General features: G+C 51.5%; 5 protein-coding genes across 5 annotated transcripts; 2 read left to right on the top strand and 3 right to left on the bottom strand.

The window, feature by feature from the left end:
* Positions 1–6: 6 nt before the first annotated feature.
* GUITHDRAFT_109576 (hypothetical protein) lies at positions 7–1,683 on the bottom strand (the record flags this gene model as incomplete). Its single annotated transcript, XM_005831376.1, has 13 exons — positions 7–47; positions 89–134; positions 195–221; positions 271–329; positions 379–409; positions 462–630; positions 677–705; positions 756–910; positions 966–1,139; positions 1,188–1,342; positions 1,390–1,448; positions 1,493–1,534; positions 1,600–1,683. 13 exons carry the CDS (start codon positions 1,681–1,683, stop codon positions 7–9), a joined length of 1,071 nt encoding a protein of 356 aa, XP_005831433.1.
* A 999-nt stretch (positions 1,684–2,682) lies between these two features.
* Positions 2,683–4,100, top strand: GUITHDRAFT_109575 (hypothetical protein; the record flags this gene model as incomplete). The annotated part of the gene is made up of 8 exons (XM_005831375.1): positions 2,683–2,883; positions 2,931–3,044; positions 3,096–3,134; positions 3,181–3,247; positions 3,301–3,448; positions 3,674–3,785; positions 3,839–4,012; positions 4,071–4,100. 8 exons carry the CDS (start codon positions 2,683–2,685, stop codon positions 4,098–4,100), a joined length of 885 nt encoding a protein of 294 aa, XP_005831432.1.
* A 156-nt stretch (positions 4,101–4,256) lies between these two features.
* Positions 4,257–4,952, bottom strand: GUITHDRAFT_53339 (hypothetical protein; the record flags this gene model as incomplete). The annotated part of the gene is made up of 2 exons (XM_005831374.1): positions 4,257–4,655; positions 4,848–4,952. Coding segments are annotated over 2 exons (504 nt in total), but the record flags the coding sequence as incomplete, so codon positions are not given.
* A 436-nt stretch (positions 4,953–5,388) lies between these two features.
* Positions 5,389–7,064, bottom strand: GUITHDRAFT_109573 (hypothetical protein; the record flags this gene model as incomplete). Its single annotated transcript, XM_005831373.1, has 8 exons — positions 5,389–5,508; positions 5,563–5,596; positions 5,642–5,908; positions 6,130–6,336; positions 6,471–6,562; positions 6,607–6,719; positions 6,766–6,820; positions 7,011–7,064. 8 exons carry the CDS (start codon positions 7,062–7,064, stop codon positions 5,389–5,391), a joined length of 942 nt encoding a protein of 313 aa, XP_005831430.1.
* Positions 7,065–10,937: 3,873 nt separating this feature from the next.
* On the top strand, positions 10,938–21,359 carry GUITHDRAFT_109572 (hypothetical protein; the record flags this gene model as incomplete). The annotated part of the gene is made up of 19 exons (XM_005831372.1): positions 10,938–11,013; positions 11,069–11,177; positions 11,244–12,004; positions 12,067–12,282; positions 12,337–12,890; positions 12,943–13,028; positions 13,082–13,262; positions 13,319–13,765; positions 13,822–18,271; positions 18,330–18,523; positions 18,601–18,956; positions 19,000–19,075; positions 19,127–19,411; positions 19,460–20,440; positions 20,494–20,598; positions 20,663–20,786; positions 20,834–21,072; positions 21,129–21,212; positions 21,264–21,359. The coding sequence occupies 19 exons, from the start codon at positions 10,938–10,940 to the stop codon at positions 21,357–21,359; spliced, it is 9,420 nt and encodes a 3,139-aa protein (XP_005831429.1).
* Positions 21,360–22,863: the final 1,504 nt, after the last annotated feature.

The following is a 22,863-nucleotide window of genomic DNA, read 5'->3' as shown; positions in this document are numbered from 1 at the left end:
CTGTTATCACTGATGACTTATTCTCATCAAGTGCTGAGAGGCCTCGCCTGCCGACGCGTCATCGAACGCATCAAACATCGTCTTCTACCGTTCTTCAAGGCACTAGAGGAGTCGTTGAGTTGCTGTTGCAGTTCCTGATCTCACGTTCAAACGAGATTACTACAGCAAGAGAGCACGAGAGATAGCTTCAGCACCTCAATAACCTGAGTCGGATTGTGGAGCTGCGAGTGTAGTCAATTACTTCGGCAGAGAGTAGAGATCAGAACTTACTGCACTGGCCGACGATGAGATCTGCATGACGACAAGTGTAGTTGGTTCCGTTCCATCATCTGCCGTCTCAAAGATCATCCACACAAAGGAAGATGGAGATTCCATTACCCGACCACGTATCGGGCTCTATGGATAATATCTTGATCATCAAGAGGCTCAATGAAAGCAAAGCAGACAAACATGATCCATACCTGGAGTTCCGACGAGTTGAAACTCATTCCAGACCTTTTCAGAGCGATCAAGATCTGTACAAGCAAAGCATTCATTTCTACTCCAGAAGGGAGTGCAAGTCCCACATCCAGGCTCAAACTGTGTTTCAATGATGCTCTTTCTCGCGTGCTCGTTTCTATGACCTTGTACCTGAAAGTGCACCATCAGGTTGGGTTTCAAAGAGCCACAAGACTACAATTTCGAAAGGTGAAGGTTGAAGGTGACCTGGAAACGGTTGTAAGTCCAGAAGTATCTAGAGCATGAAAACATCGCACATGCTGGGCTTCAGCTCCAGTAGCAGGAGTTCTATCGTTCTGTTCCTCTCCTGCAGGCCTTGCAGAGCTTTCATCTTGACCCAGCCTCGTGTCTCTGACCGCATTGTTGTGCACAGGCTCTTTTCCCCTCCACGGCAAATTGAATTCTCCATTCCCTTGTATGCAAACAATCAGTAAACAAGTTTCCGATGTACGACTGAATTTAAGAACCATTCCAAGTTTCACTAGGGCTGTAGACGTTGGAAATGCGGGACAAGGAAGCTAGTTCAGGAGACTCGTAGTCTTGATGTAGATTACGGGGAAGCTGGAAGTTTTCAGAGTTTCGAGTGTCTGAATCCTTCCCTTCCTTGGGCGATACCGCGGATTGCTTGTCGAGCTTGCCCTCTGCACGATGTCACCGGCATTTTCGTCCTGTACGAGGGATATCAAGACCTGCGAGCAAGGCTCTTGACTTCCAGTTGTCCCTCTCCTCTCTGAGGTTTACTATCTGCAAGTCACAAGAGACTATCAGATGACGATCTTCGATCGATCTCCAACTCATGGCCACCTCCTGGTTCAGTCTTGATATCTCCTTGAACAGGGATATGCTTCACAGTGCTAGCGTCACCGATTCTCGTGTTGATGTAGATGTCACCTCTTTTCTTCATCCTTGGACGGAGTTGGGACTTCTTTGATAGCATGAAACAGGTCGATCTGCCGTCTCTGTCAAATGCAGGCACCGCAACAAACACGCTCACCTGTCCCATCAACTGTTTCTCTCTCTCTCGAAGCTCCATCACCTTTATGTTTCATCAAAGGGTTGATAGGGTCAATCCGAGTGTTCTCACAGTTGCCCTCAACGAACCATGTTGCTGATAATCATCCTCGGAATCTCCTGAACCCCCATGCTCAATCTGAAAGGACTCTTGGACATCTTAGGCACGTTCATACCGGACTGCACGGTTTGCCTACTCTCTGACGTTGTCTTCGATCCTCTCAGATATAGCGATTGGATGCTGCACATAATTCTCACCTTCATCAGATGCTCGATCTCTCGCTTCTTTTCGGACAGGATTTCACCTGCTGCCAGTCAGTAGATCAAGGGATATTTGCATCCTAGAACGGACCAAAAGAGGATGCATGCTTCTGCAGGCTTTCAATCTGCATAATGTCTTAGATCAATCGTAAGAATATTCCAACACAACCTTCAGTTTGACGTCATCATGAGGAAATTCAAGTAAGTTGAGTACATTATCTTTCAAAACTGAATTACTGGCTCCAAGTTTCGCTGTATACTGTAAAGCAGTCAAAATAAAGAGTGCATCATCCTCTGGCATAATCATTTAGAATCTTTGTCTCTTCCTTGCCCTTAGAATCAAAGATTCATTGATTTTCATAAGCATGACCAGAACTTAGACTGCAGCATGGGTGTACTGATCCAATAATGGGACAAAGAAGCAAGGAAACATCGAGATCTGACGCCGAGATCAGGCATTCCCGTGGAGGAAGATGACTACACATAGTAGGACTATCATGAATGTATACTGGCAAGCAAGTTTGCGTTCATTTCTGTGTTCATATTCTCTCTGCTCACCTCTCTTCCTTTGGCTATCGCCTCCTCCGCTGCTTTTCTTGTCTCCATGGCGCCCGATTATTGGCTTGACTACCCCACCCCAAGAAATTCCTCTCTTCGAAAATTGCTCACCACTCACCCCTTTATTGATAATAAAAGTACCCCATCATTCATCAGAGAAGCACCACCCCTGACTACTGTACACCCCACATCGTCCAGATCGTTTCCCACTGAACCGAATCGATTCAATCCACAATTCCATTCACCGTTACAAAACGGTTATTTCTTATTACGGCCAAATCGCCGTTGGCCTCCACCATGGCGAGGATCCTCGGGAGGTTCGGCGCAGATTTCGGCAGGACGGCAACGCAATGCATGCCGTTATGTCCCTTCCCGGGCATCAACACTTCCCTCCTCTCTGCCTCCTCCTCTAACTCCCTCCGGCAAGGCGTCAGGACCTTCACGGCAACAGCAGCAAGATGCTTTGCAAACTCAGCGCTCAGCAAGGATTTAGGAGAGCTAGGCGATCTGAAGAAGACGGAGATGCAGGAAAGACTAAAGGCGTTAGGCGCAAAGGTACCTCGAGAGAACGTGGAGACGAGACGACTGACATGCACGATCAGACAACAGGGAACAAGGACGAGCTGCTTTCACGTCTCAAAGGACTCATGGACAACATGGAAACATCTGCGTTGAAGAAGAAGGCGAAGGATGCTCTGAAGAAGCGTGTAGAAGAGGTCAGCCCCTGTCTCCCGCGCTTCAGGATTCACAAAGAGTAGTCTTCACAGGAAGAAGCAGCGGCAACAGATTTGATCGCGACGAAAGCGGTAGGACGTGGCAGTCCGCCTCAATGCCTGTGAACGAAGACAGCAGGTACAACCAGCCAAGAAGTCTCGAAAGAAGGCTTCCAAGAAGGATGCTGATGAACACCTTATACAAAGTGAGGACTGTGCTAATGTTGCGGTGGGGAGGTGTGAGTTTTTTTCTTACAAGACCCCCACCTGATCCCGCCCGAGGAGTTCGAAAACTACAAGAATGTCTTCAGCAGGGCAGCGAAGAAGGATCGCAAGAAAGACGCTGACTCGCTCTACTATGCTACGAGGAACCGCCCTATGATCTCAAGGCGTCTTGTGCGCAACTTGTTAGTCAAGCTGTTCCTCCCTACTCCACTCCTTTGCTTTTTTGCCTCTCCTTCTCCTTCCACTTCTCCTACTCCTCCCCCTTCCCCTTCTTCTTCTTGCTACTGCTGCTACTGCTATAACTACGCTCGTCCTCCTCCTCCTCATCATCATCCATACTAATACCAACCGTCCTCCTCAAACTTCTCCATAGTGAGGGTCTGTGCGCATCCTCATTTGGTCCGCAGGTACAAACGCTGTGTTCGGAGTGCGCAGCGATGTCCCCAGGCGCCATGGAGGAAGACGATGCATGACTACGTGCGCATGAAGTTCCGCGAGAGGTCAAACGACGACTTGATGGTGAAGCTGACTCATCGTTGACTTGGATTTGACATGTTGTCTTGGTGGTGCAGGTCCGGCTAACGGCTGGCGAGATCGAGCTGAAGGAGATGGAGTATTATCATTCCTGTAGGGAGAAGAGGGAAGCAGAGAAAGCTGCGATGGAGGGAGGAGAGGTGAAGGAGAAAAAGGGGAGAGGAAAGGGGAAGAATGGAGCAAAGTTGATGAAGGAAGAAGAGGTGAAGGAGGTAGAAGGAGAGGTACAGGAAGTGAAGGCTGCGAAGAAGACGAGAAAGAAAACTACAGACCGAAGAGGTGCAGGAAGATCTCGACTAATTTTCCTTTGCAAATACACCAACACTCACTCAACCCATTCATGTTCTGTCAAGCTTTCTTCTCAAGATCTCTCAAGATCTCATCGACTGCTGCTGTCAAATCCTCCACCACTCCCAGCAACCTCTCCCTGTGCACCTCCTTCAGCGCCTGCTCTGATTGTTGTCCAACGCCAGTGCGCACAAGAACGGTCTTGCATCCTGCGGCGTGTCCAGCCTCTAGGTCAGTCACTCGATCCCCCACCATGTATCCCCTGAAGCGCTTCCCCAGCCCCAGACATTCTGCGCCCTTGAGAAGACCCGCTGGCGACGGTTTCGCCCCGGACACGTCCTGGTAGGACGGGTGAACGGCCTTATCTCCTGCTCCGACTGAGAAGATGATGCAGTCGGGCTGCGCCAAGTGGTAGAGGTCCCCCGTGCTCCTCGTCCTGTCAGCCTTCGCCTCCTCTCGGAGCATCGCACACATGCGGTCCATCACCGCGTGGACGTGGGATGTCAGTAAGTACCCCTTCCCAACACATGCTTGACTCGAAACAATCACTACCTTCACCCCCCGCTCCTGACCGGCCTGTCAGTCTTTCGCCTCCCGCCCCCCTGCCCCCCTCCCTCCTCCTTCCACTCCCTCAAATCTCTTCCTCTCCTTCCCCCCTTTGGCCTTGCATACTCCCATCTCACTCCTCCGCTTACCCACTCACCCCCAACCCTTCTCCTCTCTTCCTCTGTGCCCCATCCTTATCCAGCGTTTACTGACCTGCAGGCGAGCGATGGCGGACGCGGCGCCTCTGACGAGCTGCATGGCGTTTGGACCGGTATTATATGCTGCCTGCACGTTGACGACGCCATCCCGGTCGAGGAAGGCAATGACAGGGAGCGAGGAAGCAGGACGAGCAGGAAACAGATCACGCTCAATCAGATTAATCTCTTCATGTCCCCAGAAGTGTTTGTGCTGCAGCACTTCTTGTTTTGTATCAAACTCCCTGTTGGATGACGACAGTCTGGTGGCACGAGGACGAGGAGATTTCAGTGTTTCAGAAGCAGGAGAGGAAACGAGGGGAGAGTGGGGATCAGCAAATGGGAGAGAAGAGGAGGGAAGGAAGGAGGGAAGGAAAGAATAGAGTCGAAAGATCGCGAGGGAGGGGTGCGGGGGAATAGGAGGAGAGATGGCGAGAGAAGGGCAAGGAAGAGTATGGCGAAGAGGCAGGGGAGGAGAAGGCGAAAGAAGAAAGGGAGATAGACGAGGAGGACGTGACAAGGATGGGATATGATTGTGCATGTTTGAAGAGACAGGGACATCACCTTGAAATCGAGCTCAGATCAGAGGTGGAAAGATTGTGCATGGAGAAAACGTGAGGAAAGACAGCGAGAGAAGGAGTCTCGACGAATGTCGCCCGTCCCGTTGCATGCGTGTGGACCTGTAGGTGGCAGATGAACTTCACAGCAGGGAGAAGGAGGGGGAGGAGTCGTACCTGCAGCCCTGACTTGCTCTGCTCCACAGACAAGCTGCAGGGAAAGTGAGGAGGAACACACTTGAACTTCACGGGCCACCTGCTGAGCGAGAGGACAAACTTATTGGAACGGGAGATGTCGTTCAGGAGGGATTCGTGCTCGAAGTACTGCAGTCCATCCTGCCTGCTGCTCCCGTCCTCTTGCCCGGGTGGCCCAGCCGAGCCGGAGGAAGAGGAGGCGATGGGGAACGAGTGCACGTGGCACTGGGCGAGCTTAGGAGCGTTCTCTGACAGCAGGCCTTCAAAGAGTCGCCTCTCATACTCAAGCCTCCTCGGGCTGCCATGGGAGGGTATAAAGTCACAGAACCTGCCCAGGAAGAACGGTCAAAACTCCTCCTCCTCTCCCACTCCAGCGACCCCACATCCTGCCTTCTCTCAGTCCCTCCCCATCTTCCTTCTCTCTTCCCATCGCTCTCCCCGCCGTCTTTCTTCCTCTTTGTCACAGCATGTCCCTTTCCTCTCTGGCCTTTCCCTTCCTACGTCCTCATCCTCGTCCTCGTCCTCGTCCACACTGCCCCCCGAGCTCACCTTGCCATCAGAAGCTTCGAGGAGGTCTCTTCTGCCGGCGTCGTCCACTTCGGCGCCTCTGCGAAAGCCTTCGTTTCGTTGTCCTCCGGGTCTTTTAGGATCTTCCTTTTGCCGCTCTCGAACCAGGAAGATCGTTCGCTCTCCTGCCCCTGCTTGCCCCCGCCGCAACATCCGCCCCCGTTCCCGGTGTCCTCCAAGTCGTCCATCCTGCCAGCACATCAGACTACATGTGTCATGTCATGAGCGAGTACGTGGAAGCTTTCTTTCTTTCGTTGCGCAGCTGAGTCCGAAAACTGACGATTGTCAGGAGGAGGAGAAGATACACAGGAAACATTTTGTACCCTGATATTGCTGCTCTAGACGCCTCGTAGCCCGTTAGGTCGTCCCCAGGCGTCGAAGAACTTTCCTGCCAGCTATCTTCGTTGATACATCTCTGTCCAACCTGTCAGCCGTTGAGAAGTCTGCTCACGACAGGACCTCGTGATATTCATTGACATCATACTGTTCCGTCTGCATGCCGTCAGGCATTCTGCTGTAGACCTCCTGAGCGCTCGGCTCCACTCCAAACACCAACTTGAAGGCTTGAATGCCTGGCATACCCTCAGGGGAAAGATGTAACTTGTCCTCTAGACTTACAGTCTTCCCCGCCGGGCGTCACGAAGTATGGCAGGCCAGTCTCTTGTAGGAGGGACTGTAGAGGTGGGAACGGGGTGACTTGGAGAACGAGGGTAGCAGGGAGGGAACGAGGGGGAGGGATGGAGGGATGGTTGGATGGATGGATGGATGGATGGAGGGAGGGAGGGAGGGAGGAGGCAGAGAAAGATAGAGAGAGAGAGCGAGGGGGGGGGGGGGGGGGGGAAGGGGAGATTGAAGCGAGTCACCTTCACTTCCTCATAATCAGCAACGGCGGCTGACATCATCTCTTGAGGTTCCATGTTGTAGTATTCTCCCAGGTCACACTGACGCAGAGGAGGAGGGGCTGAAACGATGCTGCCCGTGAGCGCGATGGCGTCAGCTCCTTCCTTCATCGCCTGATCTAGCGCATTCCTCAGCAGGTTCAAAGAACTCCTTCCGTGCGCCTGGGGATAAGGGGGCAAGCCAGGTAGATGCCTGCGGACGAGTGGAGATGCGATGTGAGCGACTCGGAGAGGTGACGCTGCCTGCATGATGAACGAAGAGATTGCAAAGGCAAAGGCCCAGGAGCGGAGAAGATGAAGAAAGATGGAGCTCCCTAAGACAAATGGCAGTGTTCTACTAACGCCGTAGATCTGAGTAGAACGCAAGTCAGCAGAATTCAAGTCGATATCTGTGATCCCGTGATGCGATACGACGTTCTATACCATATTTTTCTTCCTCATCGTCTTTGTTTTTGTCTCTACACGCATCCAGAAACATTCAATCCTCCTGATCCTCTTCATCTTTGTTATTCACTACAAATCCTTGCTTTCGATTTTCATATCACCATCTTGTTGAATGTGTCCATGAACATTTACTCCATCATTCTCTTGATTACAATTCTCTTCGTTTCTTCTTTGTCGTTCTGTTCACGTCTCTTCTTCTCCCTTCTTCGCTTCCTCTCTCTTGCAATCGCGTGCTTACCCGTCGCGATCTGGTGCCATGGAAAACTCCCATCGCCCGTACCCTCATCCCCCCTCTTTTGGATTTCTGCAAGCTGGCCTCAGATCAGTATACCGGCGGTAGGACCGTGAGTACGAGCCAATTGCCACATGATATGGACTGAGTCATTTGATTCACTTTTTACATAGAAAAGAATATAACAAACACTTGGCACTAATATACAGGATATTAACAAGGACATAAAGTCACCCCCAATGGCCTGATGCTGCCTTCTCGTCATACTTGAACTTCTGGACTTCCTTGTCCATCAAGTGTTTCACGTAATTCCGTCCTTCTGGAGTCGACATGAATCTTCCACTCTGAAAGGAGAACACGAAGTTGATTATGAAAATGATACTGACGGGATCGAACAATGCATCTTTCAAGGAATCGATTGCGCGGAGAATAGCTGGCTTGATTCGATATTGACAGGTCGACAGCTTACAGCAAAAATCCGTCACGACTTGAGAGCTCTGCGACACATTTTGCACTTCAGATGGGAACATGAGCATGGGAGAACTAAAGCAAGAATATGAAAAAGGAGATGAGGTAAAGGTGGCAATAGCAGTAGGAGGAGTGGGGAACAAACAATACTGAACCCTACCTCCTTACGCTGATGTGACAGCTGATGATTCGCTCGCTCCATCCTTATCCATTCAACATTTGAAAAGTTTGCTCTCATGGCGATCTCCGTAAGCTGCATCTTGTAGTGCTGGGGACCATGAACCTCGTCGGCATCTCCCGTCACAACCAACACTGGCACTTGTCTTGTTTTGTCGAGATTCTCCTTGATAAAAGATGTGAGAGGAGCCAACGTGGACCACTCAACAGCTAGACCTGCGCAAGACTAATTGACAACGTGTCGCACATAGAAGGCAATCATACTTGAAGAAATGTAGGAATTCAGGAATTCGCAGTCTGCTTCCAGAACCTTTGGCGGCCAGGTAATTCCCTTCGAAGTTGGCAACAATGGCGACATCGCTACCACTCCCAACAGTGTGCAGTCTCGCTTTACGTTGTCTGATTTTCAAGTCAGGAGGGAAAGACAGGGAGAATAGCTATGTGAGATGGGGCGAACCTATCGCTAATTTCAGAGAATGGTAACCTCCGAGGCAGTGGCCGACAACAAGGATTTGATTTCGATCCACGATCTGTTGAGAACAGAGCCACCTGTTGAATCATCATTACAACGAAGAAACAAAACAAACTAAACGGCATTTGAACATCGAGACAAGCAACAGGATGCAGAAGATTGTTGTGTAGCTTTCACGGTCAAATACCCATTGGTTTAGGCTCCAACCAGGATAACTACACTGTTCGTTCTAGCTGATTTGCAAACCCTTCGCCCATGGCTTTCGTCTTGGTAAGAGAGTACTCACACGAGCGTCGGGGTTCGTAACAGCATAATCGCATTCACAAACAAATGATTGGTAACTCAAGTGAAGGGAGATTAAGAATGTCGGAAATTCAACAACGAATCGAAGTATGGCATCCAAGTGTCACGAGAATCTACCTGATCCCGGCTTCAACATCTTGATAGGTGTGCTCTAATCTCGCAGCTCCCTCGGACCCCCAAGTCCCTGAGTAGTGGAGGAGGAGACAGCAAAACCCAGCTCCTTGAAGTTTGCATGCCAACTCGTAGTGGAGATCGTTCCCTGGCAATCCATGCAGAAGAAGTACCCCAGGGGTTGATATCTATCGCGATCGATCGTCATTAGGCATCTAAAGCCAAACCATGAACCTCACCTCCGTCCCCTTGAGCATCGGTGTGAAAAACCTTCCAATCAACTTGCGGCCCTTCACCCATCGCTCACTTACAATCAAAGCCATCGCCTTGAGACGCACCTGCGAGATGACATTGACCCCGTTGATGGCTGGGTAGCTGTCTTGAAGGCTGCTGCATGTCTCAACTCTGCACGCCATCATCCAGCCGAACAAGACCAAGAATGGCCTAAAACGACAAAATCAAAGACAGGCCTCGAATGAGCCGGAAAAGAGATGAGAGGAGGGAATGTTTCGTATGTCTTTAAATGAGCAGCCGACTGATACGGCTGTCACCTGATGCACACGAATGCATCTCGCTATGCTGCAAACCCTATGATCCAAGACGCGAGGAAGAAGGGGCTCATTTGATAGCGGTGGACAAGGAAAGCAAGCAAGACACAATTGATCGCTCACCTCATCGACATGGAATGCAACAAGAAGCCTAGAAAAGCCCAGCGAGCATATTTCTTGTGGTCTTCAGCTCCATCTTAAAGCCTTCTCCCAAAACCTGACATGGTTGCTTTCCAGCATGTCGCGGCTCGTGCGATGCGACCGGCCGAAGAAAGAACAAAACAAGGATCCCAGTCCGCCTCAGGAATCTGGTGCCCGGCACTGATGAGGCGCCCATCGGACTCCGGGACTCGGGATGCGGCCCGGCCCTCCGTTTACTCAAAGTTAAGTTGAAAATAATCTCTTTACTCAAAGTTTTAAAAACCAGTACGAACAATCAGGACTCATACAATGAGTCATGCCAGGAGAGTAGACTCAGAGGCCCCCGATATAGTATCAGTCCATACTATATGAAAATGTAATCGAATGAAGTGTTGAACACACTCAACATGCTTCCATCGCCATCTTTGACTCTAGCGAGGAGACCGGAATCACATTTCCATATTACAACATGATGAATAGAAGTATGATGTTAAAACTTTCTCGTGACTTGGTCATTCGGTCTTCAATTTGTGTCCCCGAAAGATTAGTGTTTACTCAAAGTTAACTTAAAAATCAGTACGAGGACAATCGGGATCCGACCGGCCGCTAGTAGATGAGGCTTGAACTTATGAGAGTTTACTCAAAGTTAAGTTAAAGATCAGTACGAGGACGATCGATGATCAGGAGCTAAAAACTAGTTATTAAAAGCAGTGTCAGGGCCTCATAGTCATTGGCACTGGGACGCAATTCCGTGTCATTAGTACCAATAGATATTGAAAGTTTAGTCATCTGTAGTACCTCAAACAAATTTACTAACTAAAAGCTTTAATGCCTACTTGACTGGCATTGGGATAAGGGGAAGGGGGTGGTCCTGCGTATGAAAGGGACGGGTGCCATGTTGGGGGTGGGTCACGGGGCGCAGGAGCAAAGCATTTTGACTTCGACCGCGGTGATGCAGTGAACAAGGGTCGGCGATGTCCCATCCACGCGCTCTCATGACGACTAGGCGCTCTTCCAGGATCTGTCTTTGCTTCATCTGTCTTGTCTCCCTCCAATGCTTGCACGCAACCCGTAAGAATAAAGTGATTGTCTGTTCTTGAAACTCATCATGTCGCTGTTGCTTCAGCCTTGCAGTGGGAGCTCGTGGATCCTGTAGGAAGGAGCCCTACGACCCGCCACAGCCATGCAACAGTGAGCTTCCGAAACCTTCAAGGAACCATCGTCGTTTACGGCGGGTGAGCATTTCCTTGCGCGCGACCATGACTCGAACCCATCGAACCATAATACTTTGTGTCCTGCAGGGCCAGAAGCAACAGCACTGGAGTAACAGTGATGGCAGACGTGTGGATGTATGACTCTTCGGCAAAGACATGGGATGAGGTCACCTTCGCTGCAAACCTAAAGTTCACCTCCATGGATTGCAAGACAAGGACCCTCAACTCGCGCTTGCCTGGCCCGCGAGCAGGTCATCGCATGGTGGTCACACAATCAGTCGCACTAATGTGCGGTGGGTACTCCGCCATGGCCTCCTCTGTCGCGACATTCGAAGGAGGGAGCTTGCTTGACTGCTGGTGGATGTCTGTGCATCCAGTCGCAAGTTGGACCCCTCTGCTGACCTCGAGCTCGGGCCCTCGGCACAGGTGGGGTCATAGCATGGCATATGATGTAGAGGCAGGCACAATTGCGATCTTCGGAGGTATGGTCATCGAATCCATGAGCCTCAGTAAGGATTGCTGGTACATCAAGACCAGCACTACCTCCATCTCCACCTCCAGCAAGTATGAGTGGAATTCCTGCTCCCCTGCAACCAGCTCAGTGTCTCCGCTTCCACGGTACGGGCATGGATCTGTCATCTACTCGAGCACCCAGACGCTGTACATACATGGAGGCTATGCCTTCGATGGAAGAGGTACAACGGCTCAGAGTGACCTGTGGGCACTCAACGAGTTCACCAACACGACGATGAGCGCGTGGAAGAAGGTGTCGCCAATCACAGAACGACCAACAATGAGAGCCTTTCACGCCATGTGGCTGGTTGGGTACAAGGTGTACATCCATGGCGGTCAAGGGCCAGGAGGCTCTGGAGCCTCATCGGCAAGTTCATGACACGACGTAGATACTCAGCTGACTTCAAGCAGGCTTTGTCGGACACATGGATGTTTGACATCTTGACGTCCTCCTGGGCTCGATATAGTGCCTCGGATGCTGCTCCACTAGCATCGCACTTGTCCATCGCTGCCGTGTCTGACACCCTGGCGTTGGCGTTTGGAGGCATCGGGTCGGACGGAAGTGCGTCAGGGTACCTGGGAGCCTTCAAACCGGTGTCGGGCTGGAGCAAAGGTAAGGTCCCGTTCAACCATTGTCGGGCTGACTGCCGTGTAGTTCTGGCCTCAGGGACTCATCCTAAAGCAAGAAGCGGTCATTCTACAGTCTACGACAACGCCGCTTACCAGATGTTGATCGCCTTCGGTCTTGGTGTGGGACCTGAGCTCTTGGGAGATGTCTGGGTCTTCGACCTGTCGCTCTTCAGCTGGACGTGCATCCAAGGGAGTCAACCAGGTTGTAGATTCCCTTCCAGCAGAGCTGGAGGGCCGGGAAGTCGCGCGCATGCGGCGTCGGTAAGGGTGAGGATGGTGGCGTTTTACTTTGGAGGGATCATGGGTAGCCTTGAGGAATGCCCGGACCGTCAGGGCAAGCGAGAGATCTTCTCCTCGGCAAAGGACTTGTGGCAGCTGGACCTGATCTCTTACAAGTGGACGGCCATTCAGAGTGCGTTGACCCCAGACAGTCGAGCATTTGGCAGCATGGTATACGCCGGTCACGTAGGAAACCTCATAGATGCGGTGGTGTTGATTGGCGGAGCTCAGATGGACTGCATGAGGGACAACCCGACATGTGCGGTGCCGCAACCGATGAAGGACATCTGGTTCATAGATGTTGCAAGGAAGGTAAGCCTTAACAGGCCTTGCGAGTGAAACTTTCAACTTTGCTGACATGAAGGCGGGTATCAAGGAAACCGACACTGCCGACACCATGGCAGTCTTCGACGGAATCGACGACATCATTTCAGTCCAGCTTCCGTCCTGGTATGTCTCATGAATAGGTATTTGCTTCGAGGGGCTAATGAGGTTCATTCAAGGACTTCTGAAAAGATTGTTCTTTCTACGTTGTGGCTAGAAGCCTGGACTTTGCTGAATACTCGAGTGAGGACCAAAACGATTCTGTTCGACATATACTACCAAGAAACGCCGATACTTCGATGGTACTTTGAGAGTATTGACAGCAATTTGTTCTGCGTACTTTTGTTCAAGCCTGGCAAGGTGCTGCGAAGAACGCTCGACTTGTTGCTTCTATGAGAATGATGCAGCCTTGACAGGCACAGAAGGAAGTGAAGAGATGGGGCCCGATCGAGCAGCAGCTCATCGGCCAGTGGCATCATGTGTGCTTCACCATGAGATTTGGCAGAGTCTACTCGCCCTCCGACTACGATCCAGACGCCGTGATCGCGCAGGCGTTTATGTTCATAGATGCGGATACAGTGCAGGAGTACGGGGCTGGTTTCGCAAGCATCAACATCAAGGAAAATCTCAGGTTGACTACAGGGATCACCAGCCTGTACATCGGAGGCAACAGCCCGTCGGTCGAAGCGAGCGGATATCAAAATTTTGAGGGGAGCATCGATCGAATCAGAGTGTGGTGGCCGTCCTGTCCTCCTAAGAGTGATCCCACGCGCTGCAACCCCTACGGGTTTCTCTTTCCCAAGCTGAGAGACGGGGGACGATCACCCACAGCAAGAGACCCCAGGACAAACTCATCCTTGCAAGTAAACGATGACCCGTTTGTTGCTCCGAGTTACTGACGAGGTGCGGGTGAGTGCAGGAGAAAGACGTTCGCATCTGGCACGTGGCCCAGCCAATCTACGTCAACATGTTCTCAGACTCAGTGCAGGCGGAGTATGCCGGAGATTTGGTGGTGAACCTCGAGCTGAACTCCAAAGAGTTTTCAAGCGGCAAGATTGTGAACGAAGGGACAGGTGGACCTGACCAGTGCGAGTGCTGGTCAGGTGCAGGCCAAACATGCGCTGAGTGGGAGAGGGTATCACCTCTCGTTGCAACTTGCGATGGCTGCAAAGATGCAAGCTCTTGCACTGCCAACGGATGCTCGCAGTTTGATATCGATTGTCTGGCCTCTCAAGACTGGACAGACACAACTCTCCTGAATGATTATGCGACCAATGGGTTTTGTCAGTGTCGGAACGCTGTTGACTGTCCTCGTACCGTCCAGCAATGTGAATGTCCAGCTGGGTTAACCAGGTCGTGCAGTAAGTGTTCAGCAAGCATGTTTGTCATCGAGACCGGCGACGCATACGCATGCAGCTCTGGCATGGACTGCCCTCCGGACGCTCAAGAGATAGCCGGGGCCTGGTGCCCAGACAATTACTGTGAGGAGTGGGAATGCTCCTGCTACAATGCGAATGATCAAACCAGCGTCTATGGTGGTAAAGTGCAAGACAACAAGTACACTGAAGTGGCTTCTTGCCCAGAAGCTTGCTCGAACAGTAACGAGCAGGTCTTCACCAACACTGATTTACAATGTGAACAAAGGCTGACATGCTGTACGGCATGGGAGTGGAGCTATACTTCGAATGCATTCAAGTGTGTCGGTAGCACGACAGACTGCAACATCGGAAAGTGCTGCATGGGATCCTTGAGATCGGCAGCTGTACCAGCTATGGAGTCAACAAATCAGATTCTTCTTAGCCAAGACAAGACTCAACAAACACAGACACGCAGGGCTACTAGAGGGAGACAGGGAAGTCAGTTGAGAAGCAAGCCCTTCTTGAACAACAACTCTTCGAATCTTCTTCGAGCAGCGACATGTTCCCTGCAAGACTCATTCATGTACCTTTCTGTCTCTGTATCACCTGCAATGCCTCCAACCCCTTCATGCTCTGGATCTGATCCCAGCATTGACACTTACTTTCAAAATCTGTCGCTCACTTGCATCGATAGCAGCGTCAATACTAATTTAGAGCCACCAATCTTCACCTGGGATATCTTCGTTTCCGTTTCGGATGTGTTCGATTACAAGATCGTCAAACTACAAGTAGAGGAGGCGATCAGAAACCTTGAACAGGACCTGTGGGAGTGTTATGATGTGACCATCACGCAAGACTCTCTCCCCCACATCTGTGGAGATGGGATCGAAGTGTCGGACACCAACATACCCGCCTCCTACGGCATGGATTCAGGGGTTGTGGAGGAATGCGACACGGGAAGTTCGAATGGGCTTGGAGGCTGCAGCGAACAGTGCACGTGCATACAGAACTTCAACCCCTCGCCCTCAAGCACGGGATGCGTCTGCTCAAACCAGTTCGACTACTCTCTTCAAGGAAGCGAAACCAGCAAAATCGTGGGTGCGGCCAACACGCTTCACCTTCGTATTACCATCGAAAACTTCAATCCCGACTCAATAGAACCCGTGTCTGCATCCTACACCAACCCCGTGGTCATATCCATAACAGGTTTAACCGGATCGAACACAGAGAGCGGACTGATCCAAGTTGCTTGTGAGGGTTCAAGTCCCAGCAATTGTCTGTGGTCGGGTCAGGGGTTCAATATCGGCTGTTCCTCGTTGCAATCATGTTCTGTTGTTTCGGTTCAGACAGGCCCCTACACATTGGAAGCAGGACTGGCAGACTGGAACAAGGATACAGGAACGCTCAAGTTCACTCTGACCAGCAGCATATACTACATCTCTATGCTAGAGTCTGCTGGTCCTTACCTCGACTTGTCCTTCTCTCTTGAAAATGGTCAAATGACTCAGCTTCCTCCGACTGTCACCGCAACTGCCTGTGCAAAGAACGCTGTTCCTCCCTCCATCAGCCTCACGTCGGCTGCAGGATTCTTCACCTTCAACCAGCAGAAGCTGATCGCAGGACAAGAGACGACTGTCTCCTACACGTCATCAATGGGATCCACTCTCACCGTGGGGCAAGTTAGCATATCCGCCATCATCCCCGATGGAAGTGATGGATTGGTGACCGTGGCCTCAGTGGACGAGGATAGATTCGGAGGGGTCACCCTTGAGATGACCAGCAGACTCCCACAAGCCGCGAGTCTTGCTGGGGTAGAAGGCACTTGCCTCAAGACCACCAGCGACACGACCGTTACCGGGCTCGAAGGAAGTTTGACCATCAACATCGACGACACGCGGAGGAGAAAGGCAGGTGGATGTTTCGTGACCAGCGACAAGACTCTCAACATCTGCCTCAGAGGCATGACCGGCATGTACCGCTACGACTCTCAGTCTCGCTTGTGGACGCCTGACGATGAGGTGAGCATGGCGTCGCTCGCTGCTGTCACAGTCTCGACGACTCAGCTTAGCCCCAACGCGGTTTACGCAGCCATCTCCACCCCCCCGTGCTGCATCCTAGATGGTGCCGGCAAGGCTTGTGGAGAGAGGATATGCCTGGCCTCTGCTCCGAACAGCTCGGGCGTGAAAGCGCTGCTGGGAGGAGGTGTTACCTCTCGCATGCCCTCCTTGTCAACCACTACCCGACCGATGCACAAGTCCAAGGAGGCGTTAGATCAGTATTTCAAGGACCTTGAAGCCTCCAACGATCCTGTGGCGACCCGCATGGGTTGGAAGCAGTACTGCCCCACAGGATCTGCCTCGTGCTCTGGATCTTCAACAACGTCTGGGTGGCTTCCTGCAAGGTTTGGACATGCTTCGGCAGTCACCAGCGGCAACATCATCCTCGTGTTCGGAGGATTCGGATGTGCCGCGACCTCGACGGTCAACGGCAAGACAGTCTGCACACACTTGACAGCACCCTTGAGTGACTTGTGGGAGTTGGACCTCGAGAAGGTTCTTCTCGGGTTGAACGCGATGCGGATGATTGAGCTGAGCCCATCTCTTCCCGGTCTGGTCGCGATGTCCATGGTCACGATCGGGACCGACAGTTTCAAGGTGCTGGTCGTGGGAGGATCGGAGCAGAGCTACAACTCGCTCCAGCTAATGCAGCAGGAGATTCCTCCTTACACAGTAGGCAAGCTTGCCATCAGCGAGGTCGAGTATAGTGCTGGCACAACCGTGCAGAGCTCAATCTCGACCGCGTATGAGATGACGGGTCACTCTGTGGTGGTCAATAGCTCAGCTGCTATCATCTTCGGAGGTTTTGTTGCCAACTCCTTGTCAAGCGCCGTCTTTATTTACGACCTTTTTGCTGCTGATCCCGAGCTGGGACTCTCCGGGGTACCCAACTATGGAGTCAGCCCCCCTCCAAGGGGCTTCCAGGGCCTCGCCAAGCCAGACTCCAAGACGTTACTCATGTATGGAGGGATGCAAGGCGGCGGCCCCATCGCAGACCTGTGGAAGCTCGACCTCGCTACTCAGAATTGGAAGATGGTCCATGCGAGCAAGGCGAGCAGCAAGTCGCCTGATCCCTCCTCCTTCTCTGCCTTCACCTCCTTCACGGCAACGGGGGTTCAAGGCAAGATCATGTCGTCTCATGGAGGCATCCAGCGAGGATACTTGAGAGGCACCACGTTTGCTCCAGGGAGCAGCGATGACCAAGAGTTTCAAGTGAGGTCAACAGGGAACGTGTACATGTCCGAAGACGTGACATCAGCCGATCCAACCTCATGGATGGGAGCTCGACCAAAGATAGGGCAGAGCTTTCCTGGTCGATGTATGCACAGTATCCTCAACGGAGTCTTCCTGCCGGGAATAGACTCGATCCTTGTCCATGGAGGCGTTGGAAACACTGGAAGAGGGTTGTCGGACATGTGGCTCATGGATATTACAACCATGAGCTCAGGAATCATGGTGAAGATCATCTTTGATGGTGTGACTTCGGCAGACTTGACTCCAAGTGTTATCGATGACTTGAAGGTTCTGTTCAAGTACCCTGTTCTCGTGAATGAGGATCCTAAGTTTGCTGTCTTCTTCAACGAACAAGTTCTTGCAGGGATATACAGTGATATCACAGTGAAGGACAATCCTGATCGGAATCTATCTGTGATCCTCTCTTTTGCAGCGGCCTCAGAACAAGTGTTCTCACTGAAATATTTTCTGTTTCCATCTGTTGCAGAAGGCAACATAAGGCTAGCATCCACCTTGAATGCTGTCGACTATGTTCCAAGTCAAGCACCACTCTCGTCCAAAGAGATCTTGTCAAAGCTTGTGTTCGCAGACGACAATGGAAAAGAAAGTGACATCAGCTTTGAGACCATGAAAGGGTATGTGTTGGATGGGGTCAAAGATTACATGTTCAACTTGTATGAGTACGTTGGAACAAGCAGCTGTAAGAGTCATCAGAATACAAGTAAGGACAAACCAATTCCTGTGGTGAGCGGAGCTGACGCTGACGTGTAAATGAATAGAATGTGTGCGCGGAGTTTGCCAGGGTATGGCAGAAGATTTGAATTTTGGGGAGATCGAGACATACGACTACGGCGACACGAGGTACTGCTACGGCGATCAATCAAGCAGCGAACAATGCTCCACTGGCTATTCCTGCTCCTTGCCCAACATCCGTCACGGCCATCGATCTGTCGCTTTTTCTTTCAGAGGGACCGTGAGTTTGCCTTGTCTTCCTCTCAGTGACATTGTTGGAGGCTCTCATGCAGGTCCTGACTCGCTCTTTGTTTGCAGAACATCATCTACATGACCTTCGGAGGAGAGACAAGCGACCTGGTAAATATGGCCGATGGAGGTATCACACCTGGGAGTGGCAGCCTGAGCAACGAGGTTCACACCGCGTACTTCACATCCGACGACGCTCTGTTTGTCAAGCTGATGACCAGCTGCGACACAAGCGGCGGAGCCTGTCCCAAGGAGCGAAGAGACGCTGCAATCGCTCTAATGGGCAACACCGGGAGCGTCAACGGCCGTCTCCTTGTATTTGGGGGGATCACGTGTGCAGGATCGGGCGGCTGCAGTCGCTCGGTCATCTTGGACTACCTCGATGGAGCTAGCAGCACCTCGGCGTCTGTGCTCGACGACCTCTGGTCTGCCTCCGTCGCCGATGCTTCACCTCACCGTGGCTGGCAGGTACCTGGACCTTACTGACCTTGACCTTGCCTGCCTGTCTACTGGGAGCTGTCTCACCACATTGCCGTGGGCGGAGGTGACGTCAGCAGGAGCATCCTGCAAGATGATTCATGACGGATCGAGACAGGTGGACGTGCCTGGCTCGCGTCCATCCGGACGCTTCGGAGCTGGCATCGAGCTGGACCTGACAAACTACTACTTGTACATCATCGTGAGTGCATTGGCTTTGTTTTGCATCAATGACTCAGAGCAGGGAGGCACTGGCTACACCCCTATGACAGGCTTCGTGAATTACGGAGATCTCTACGTCTTCCAGCTCACCGACGCCTTTTACAAGAGCTGCAGCGCTACAGGGCAGGCGCTTACCTCGGCCCTAGCGGGAGTCAACACCATCTTCTACCTGCAGTGTCAGGTCAGCAAGAGAGTAGCGTGAGAAGGAGCTGATAGCCGACATGTGTAGGACAACTTCGGACAACCAGCGGAGGGAGCAAAGTTCACCGTTGAGATCTCAGGCACAAACCTCCCGAGCATCTCTCCTTCAGTTGTCAGCCAGGGCAACGGGATGTATAGCTGTGCTTACACGCCAGTGAAGATCGGAACCTACAAGCTGAGCATCTTCGTTGGCAGAGGCGGTACAGACTTCCAGGACCTGGTCGCCGGCTATGACAGAGAGCCGTCAAACTCGATTCACGAGTTCGAGCAGCTTGGCAGCAAAGCCAACCCCAACCCCTACACACTGACAGTCCTGCCGGGCTCTACGTCCCCGGACTCATCGGTCGCCGCAGGAAACTTCCTCTCCCTCACCACGTGCGGGATCGTCTCGACCTTCATGATCACGGCCCTCGATGCCTTCGGTAACCGGCGACCGGGCAGAGACAGCCTGAGCGCAATCATGATCTTGTGGGACGTGACCAGGGCTGCTCCTCGTGACCCTGAAGCTTCACCACAGACGGCCGTGATCACAGACAACACGGACGGCAGCTATGAGACTTCGTACAGGATCACCCGATCTGGCAGCTACTTGCTCGAGATCAACTTCGCGGGGGTAGTCGGGGCAGGCACACCCCTCCTCCTCGAGGTGCAGTCTGCTCCCGCTGACGTGTCAAAGACATACGTATACGGGCAGCTCAGAAGCATCGTGGCGGGATCAGCTTCTACCCTCTACGTGCAGACTCGCGACAGGTACGGGAACAACATCCGTGCAAGCCCAGCCCTGTACCCGCAGGGCACAGAGAGCATCGAGTTCGAGATCTGCAAGACGTTTGGGCCTCGAGCCCAGGACGCTTGTGGAGGAGGAGAGATCGAGAACAGCGTCGGCATTACCATCGACTACTCCATCGGGCCGGACGGTCAGTCGACCTCCTCCTTCACTGGGCTCCCCTACTTCGGGCTCTATCAAGTCACCTACTTCCCCTTCAACGACGGGCTGGTGTCGACGCAGGTGCCGCACTGCTGTCAAGCGGTGGCCTTGACGAGTTGACGATCGGGGTGCAGGTGAAGCACAACGGAAGTTACGTGCAGTGCTTCTTTGATACCACCGGGCTGACAGGAGCAGATTTGTTCCCCGATGCCAACGTGGTGGACGCTTGTATCCTCAAGGTACGAGTAGCACGAGATACTTGAAGCGTGAGCAGACGCGTCGGTGACTGAGATTCTCCCGCAGGTGACCAGCAGCGTGAGCTTGTCAGCTCGTAGGGCAGGCCGTGAGGTTCAGCTGAGCAGGAGGGTGTCAGGCTTGACTCAGGACGAGCTTTCGGTGTCGATCAAAGCGAGTTTCACCCCTCCAGGTCCTCGCAAGAGTCTGTGTGCGATGACTGGCTGACGAGGACGGCAGATACGAGCATACTGCAGTACTGGCTCAAGTGGGGGCCCATCCTGTGCGCTCTCGTGGGAGTTGGGTTACAGATAATCTTGTTCGCCGTGGGACTCTTATGCAGGAAGAAGACAGGAGTAGCCAGCATTTCTCATAATCTGATGGACAAGGGGGAAGAGGAGGTTGCAGTCAACGACCATGCGCCTGTCATAGCGGAAGAGGCAGAGAGTGACAAGCTGCAAGCTCTGACACACATGCTCGTAAGCTCCTGTTTTCTCGAGTTGCTGCTTTTCTGATGGATGATGTATGCTCTCAGAATATGAGTCTGATAAGTGAGGACGAGATGAGGAAAGCTGTTAACATGATACGAGACAACGATGCAATCCTTCTTGGTGCTATGGTAAGGAGATTACTGATTCGAGGAGAGATGGTATGTGAGAAGCTCTTGCAGGACGCAATCATGAAGCAGGAGATGTATGCTTCTCGTGTGCTGAAACAACGAGTCAACGCAGAGTGGGCTGATGAAGGGAAACAAGCTTTGATATGAACTAATCGTGATGAAAGACAGTCGACATAGAAGAAATCAATGAATGCTTTATGCAAAAATCGCCATATGATCATGGGTTTCTTTCCCGTTTCCCTTCCATTCCTTCCTTCCTTCCTTCATTCATTCCTTCCTTCCTTCAATAATCTAATCTATCCATTCATTTCTATCCATTCATTTCTATCTTTTCAAGAATCTAATCTATCCATTCATTTCTATCCATTCATTTCTATCTTTTCAAGAATCTAACCTATCCATTCATTTCTATCTTTTCAGGCAGCAACAATACGAATCGTTGCGAGTTATTAGTGTGAAACACCGGTACTTTTCTATAAAGAAACTGGGGTATACAAAAACAGGGGTCTTTTAACACAGTCGAATGAGGGGGTGGGGGTAAAGGAGGGTTCGCCGCCATGCTCGCATCAGTGATGAAGGCTGAGATGGCGATGGCAAAAGGAGCCGACAAGGCCTGGTGAGAGAAGAGACATGGAGACATGAACTCTAACTATGATCGTATGGTGCTCGTTGTATGTCGACCCTCTCTTGATTCCCTTCTCATCTGACTGCCGGGTTGCTTCCATGAATGTCTCTTCGTGAATCTCGCAAGCAGCAGTTTCTTGTGTGTGATTCAATTGGTTCTCGTGGTCTTTTTTTTTTTTTTGTTTGCAACACGAGGATGGGTTCAGAAAGTGAAAGAAAACTAGCTGTCGTTGATCATGATCTCCCAAACCCTTCGAAAATGTGCATAGCAGAAAATGTACCGCAGCGGTTGCAGGAGTCTCTCGACTCTGTTCACATGTTCTCAGAGCGTGAGAGTGACTTTCCCTTTGATGATACTCAGAAACAATCAGAAAAGAGCTAATACCTGTTGACTCTTTGTTCCTTTGGAGCATCTCAACTCTTGACAGGCCTCGTCTCTCTAGCTACGGTCTTACCAAGTCAGAGGCTGTAAGGTCGGAGCGGATCTACCAGCGTGCAAGGAAATCAGGTGAGCCTTCTTCCTTCTTGTGTCCGTGCTCTGATGATATGAAATGGATAGCGGCGAGCTCCACCCTGCATTGCCTCGGGCATCATGACAACTGTTGGCTTACCGATGTGTAATGTGTCACGGTTGGGAATGTACGTACGAGTCCTAGTTGTAGTTAACTTCCTACAGAGGAAGTGAAATGTTCTGTAGGGAATTGATAGTATTGTAACATTAAACGACAGTTGTCGAAACGTTGAGCAGGCACTTTCGGCATGCCTTGAACTGTGCCCAAGTACCGAGAACATCGATACCTTTGAACAGGACGAGGCGTGTTGATGTTGACTTTAGATCCAATAGATTTGAGGAGAAGAAGATTCAGACCTCAAATATTCCTATAGGGTATGAGATTAGTCGGAGAAGAGAAAGTGGTGAGTGGGGTATTGAGGCCTTTCGTTCCTCCGCTGGTCAATGAACTCACTGTTAGGCTGGAGTCCGGTGCGGTCATCTATTGACAATTTGGATATTCTATGATTGGGAGAG

This window comes from Guillardia theta (genome assembly GCF_000315625.1).
Source record: "Guillardia theta CCMP2712 unplaced genomic scaffold GUITHscaffold_40, whole genome shotgun sequence".
Taxonomy (NCBI): Eukaryota; class Cryptophyceae; order Pyrenomonadales; family Geminigeraceae; genus Guillardia; species Guillardia theta.
This window is presented reverse-complemented; position numbering and strand designations above follow the sequence as displayed.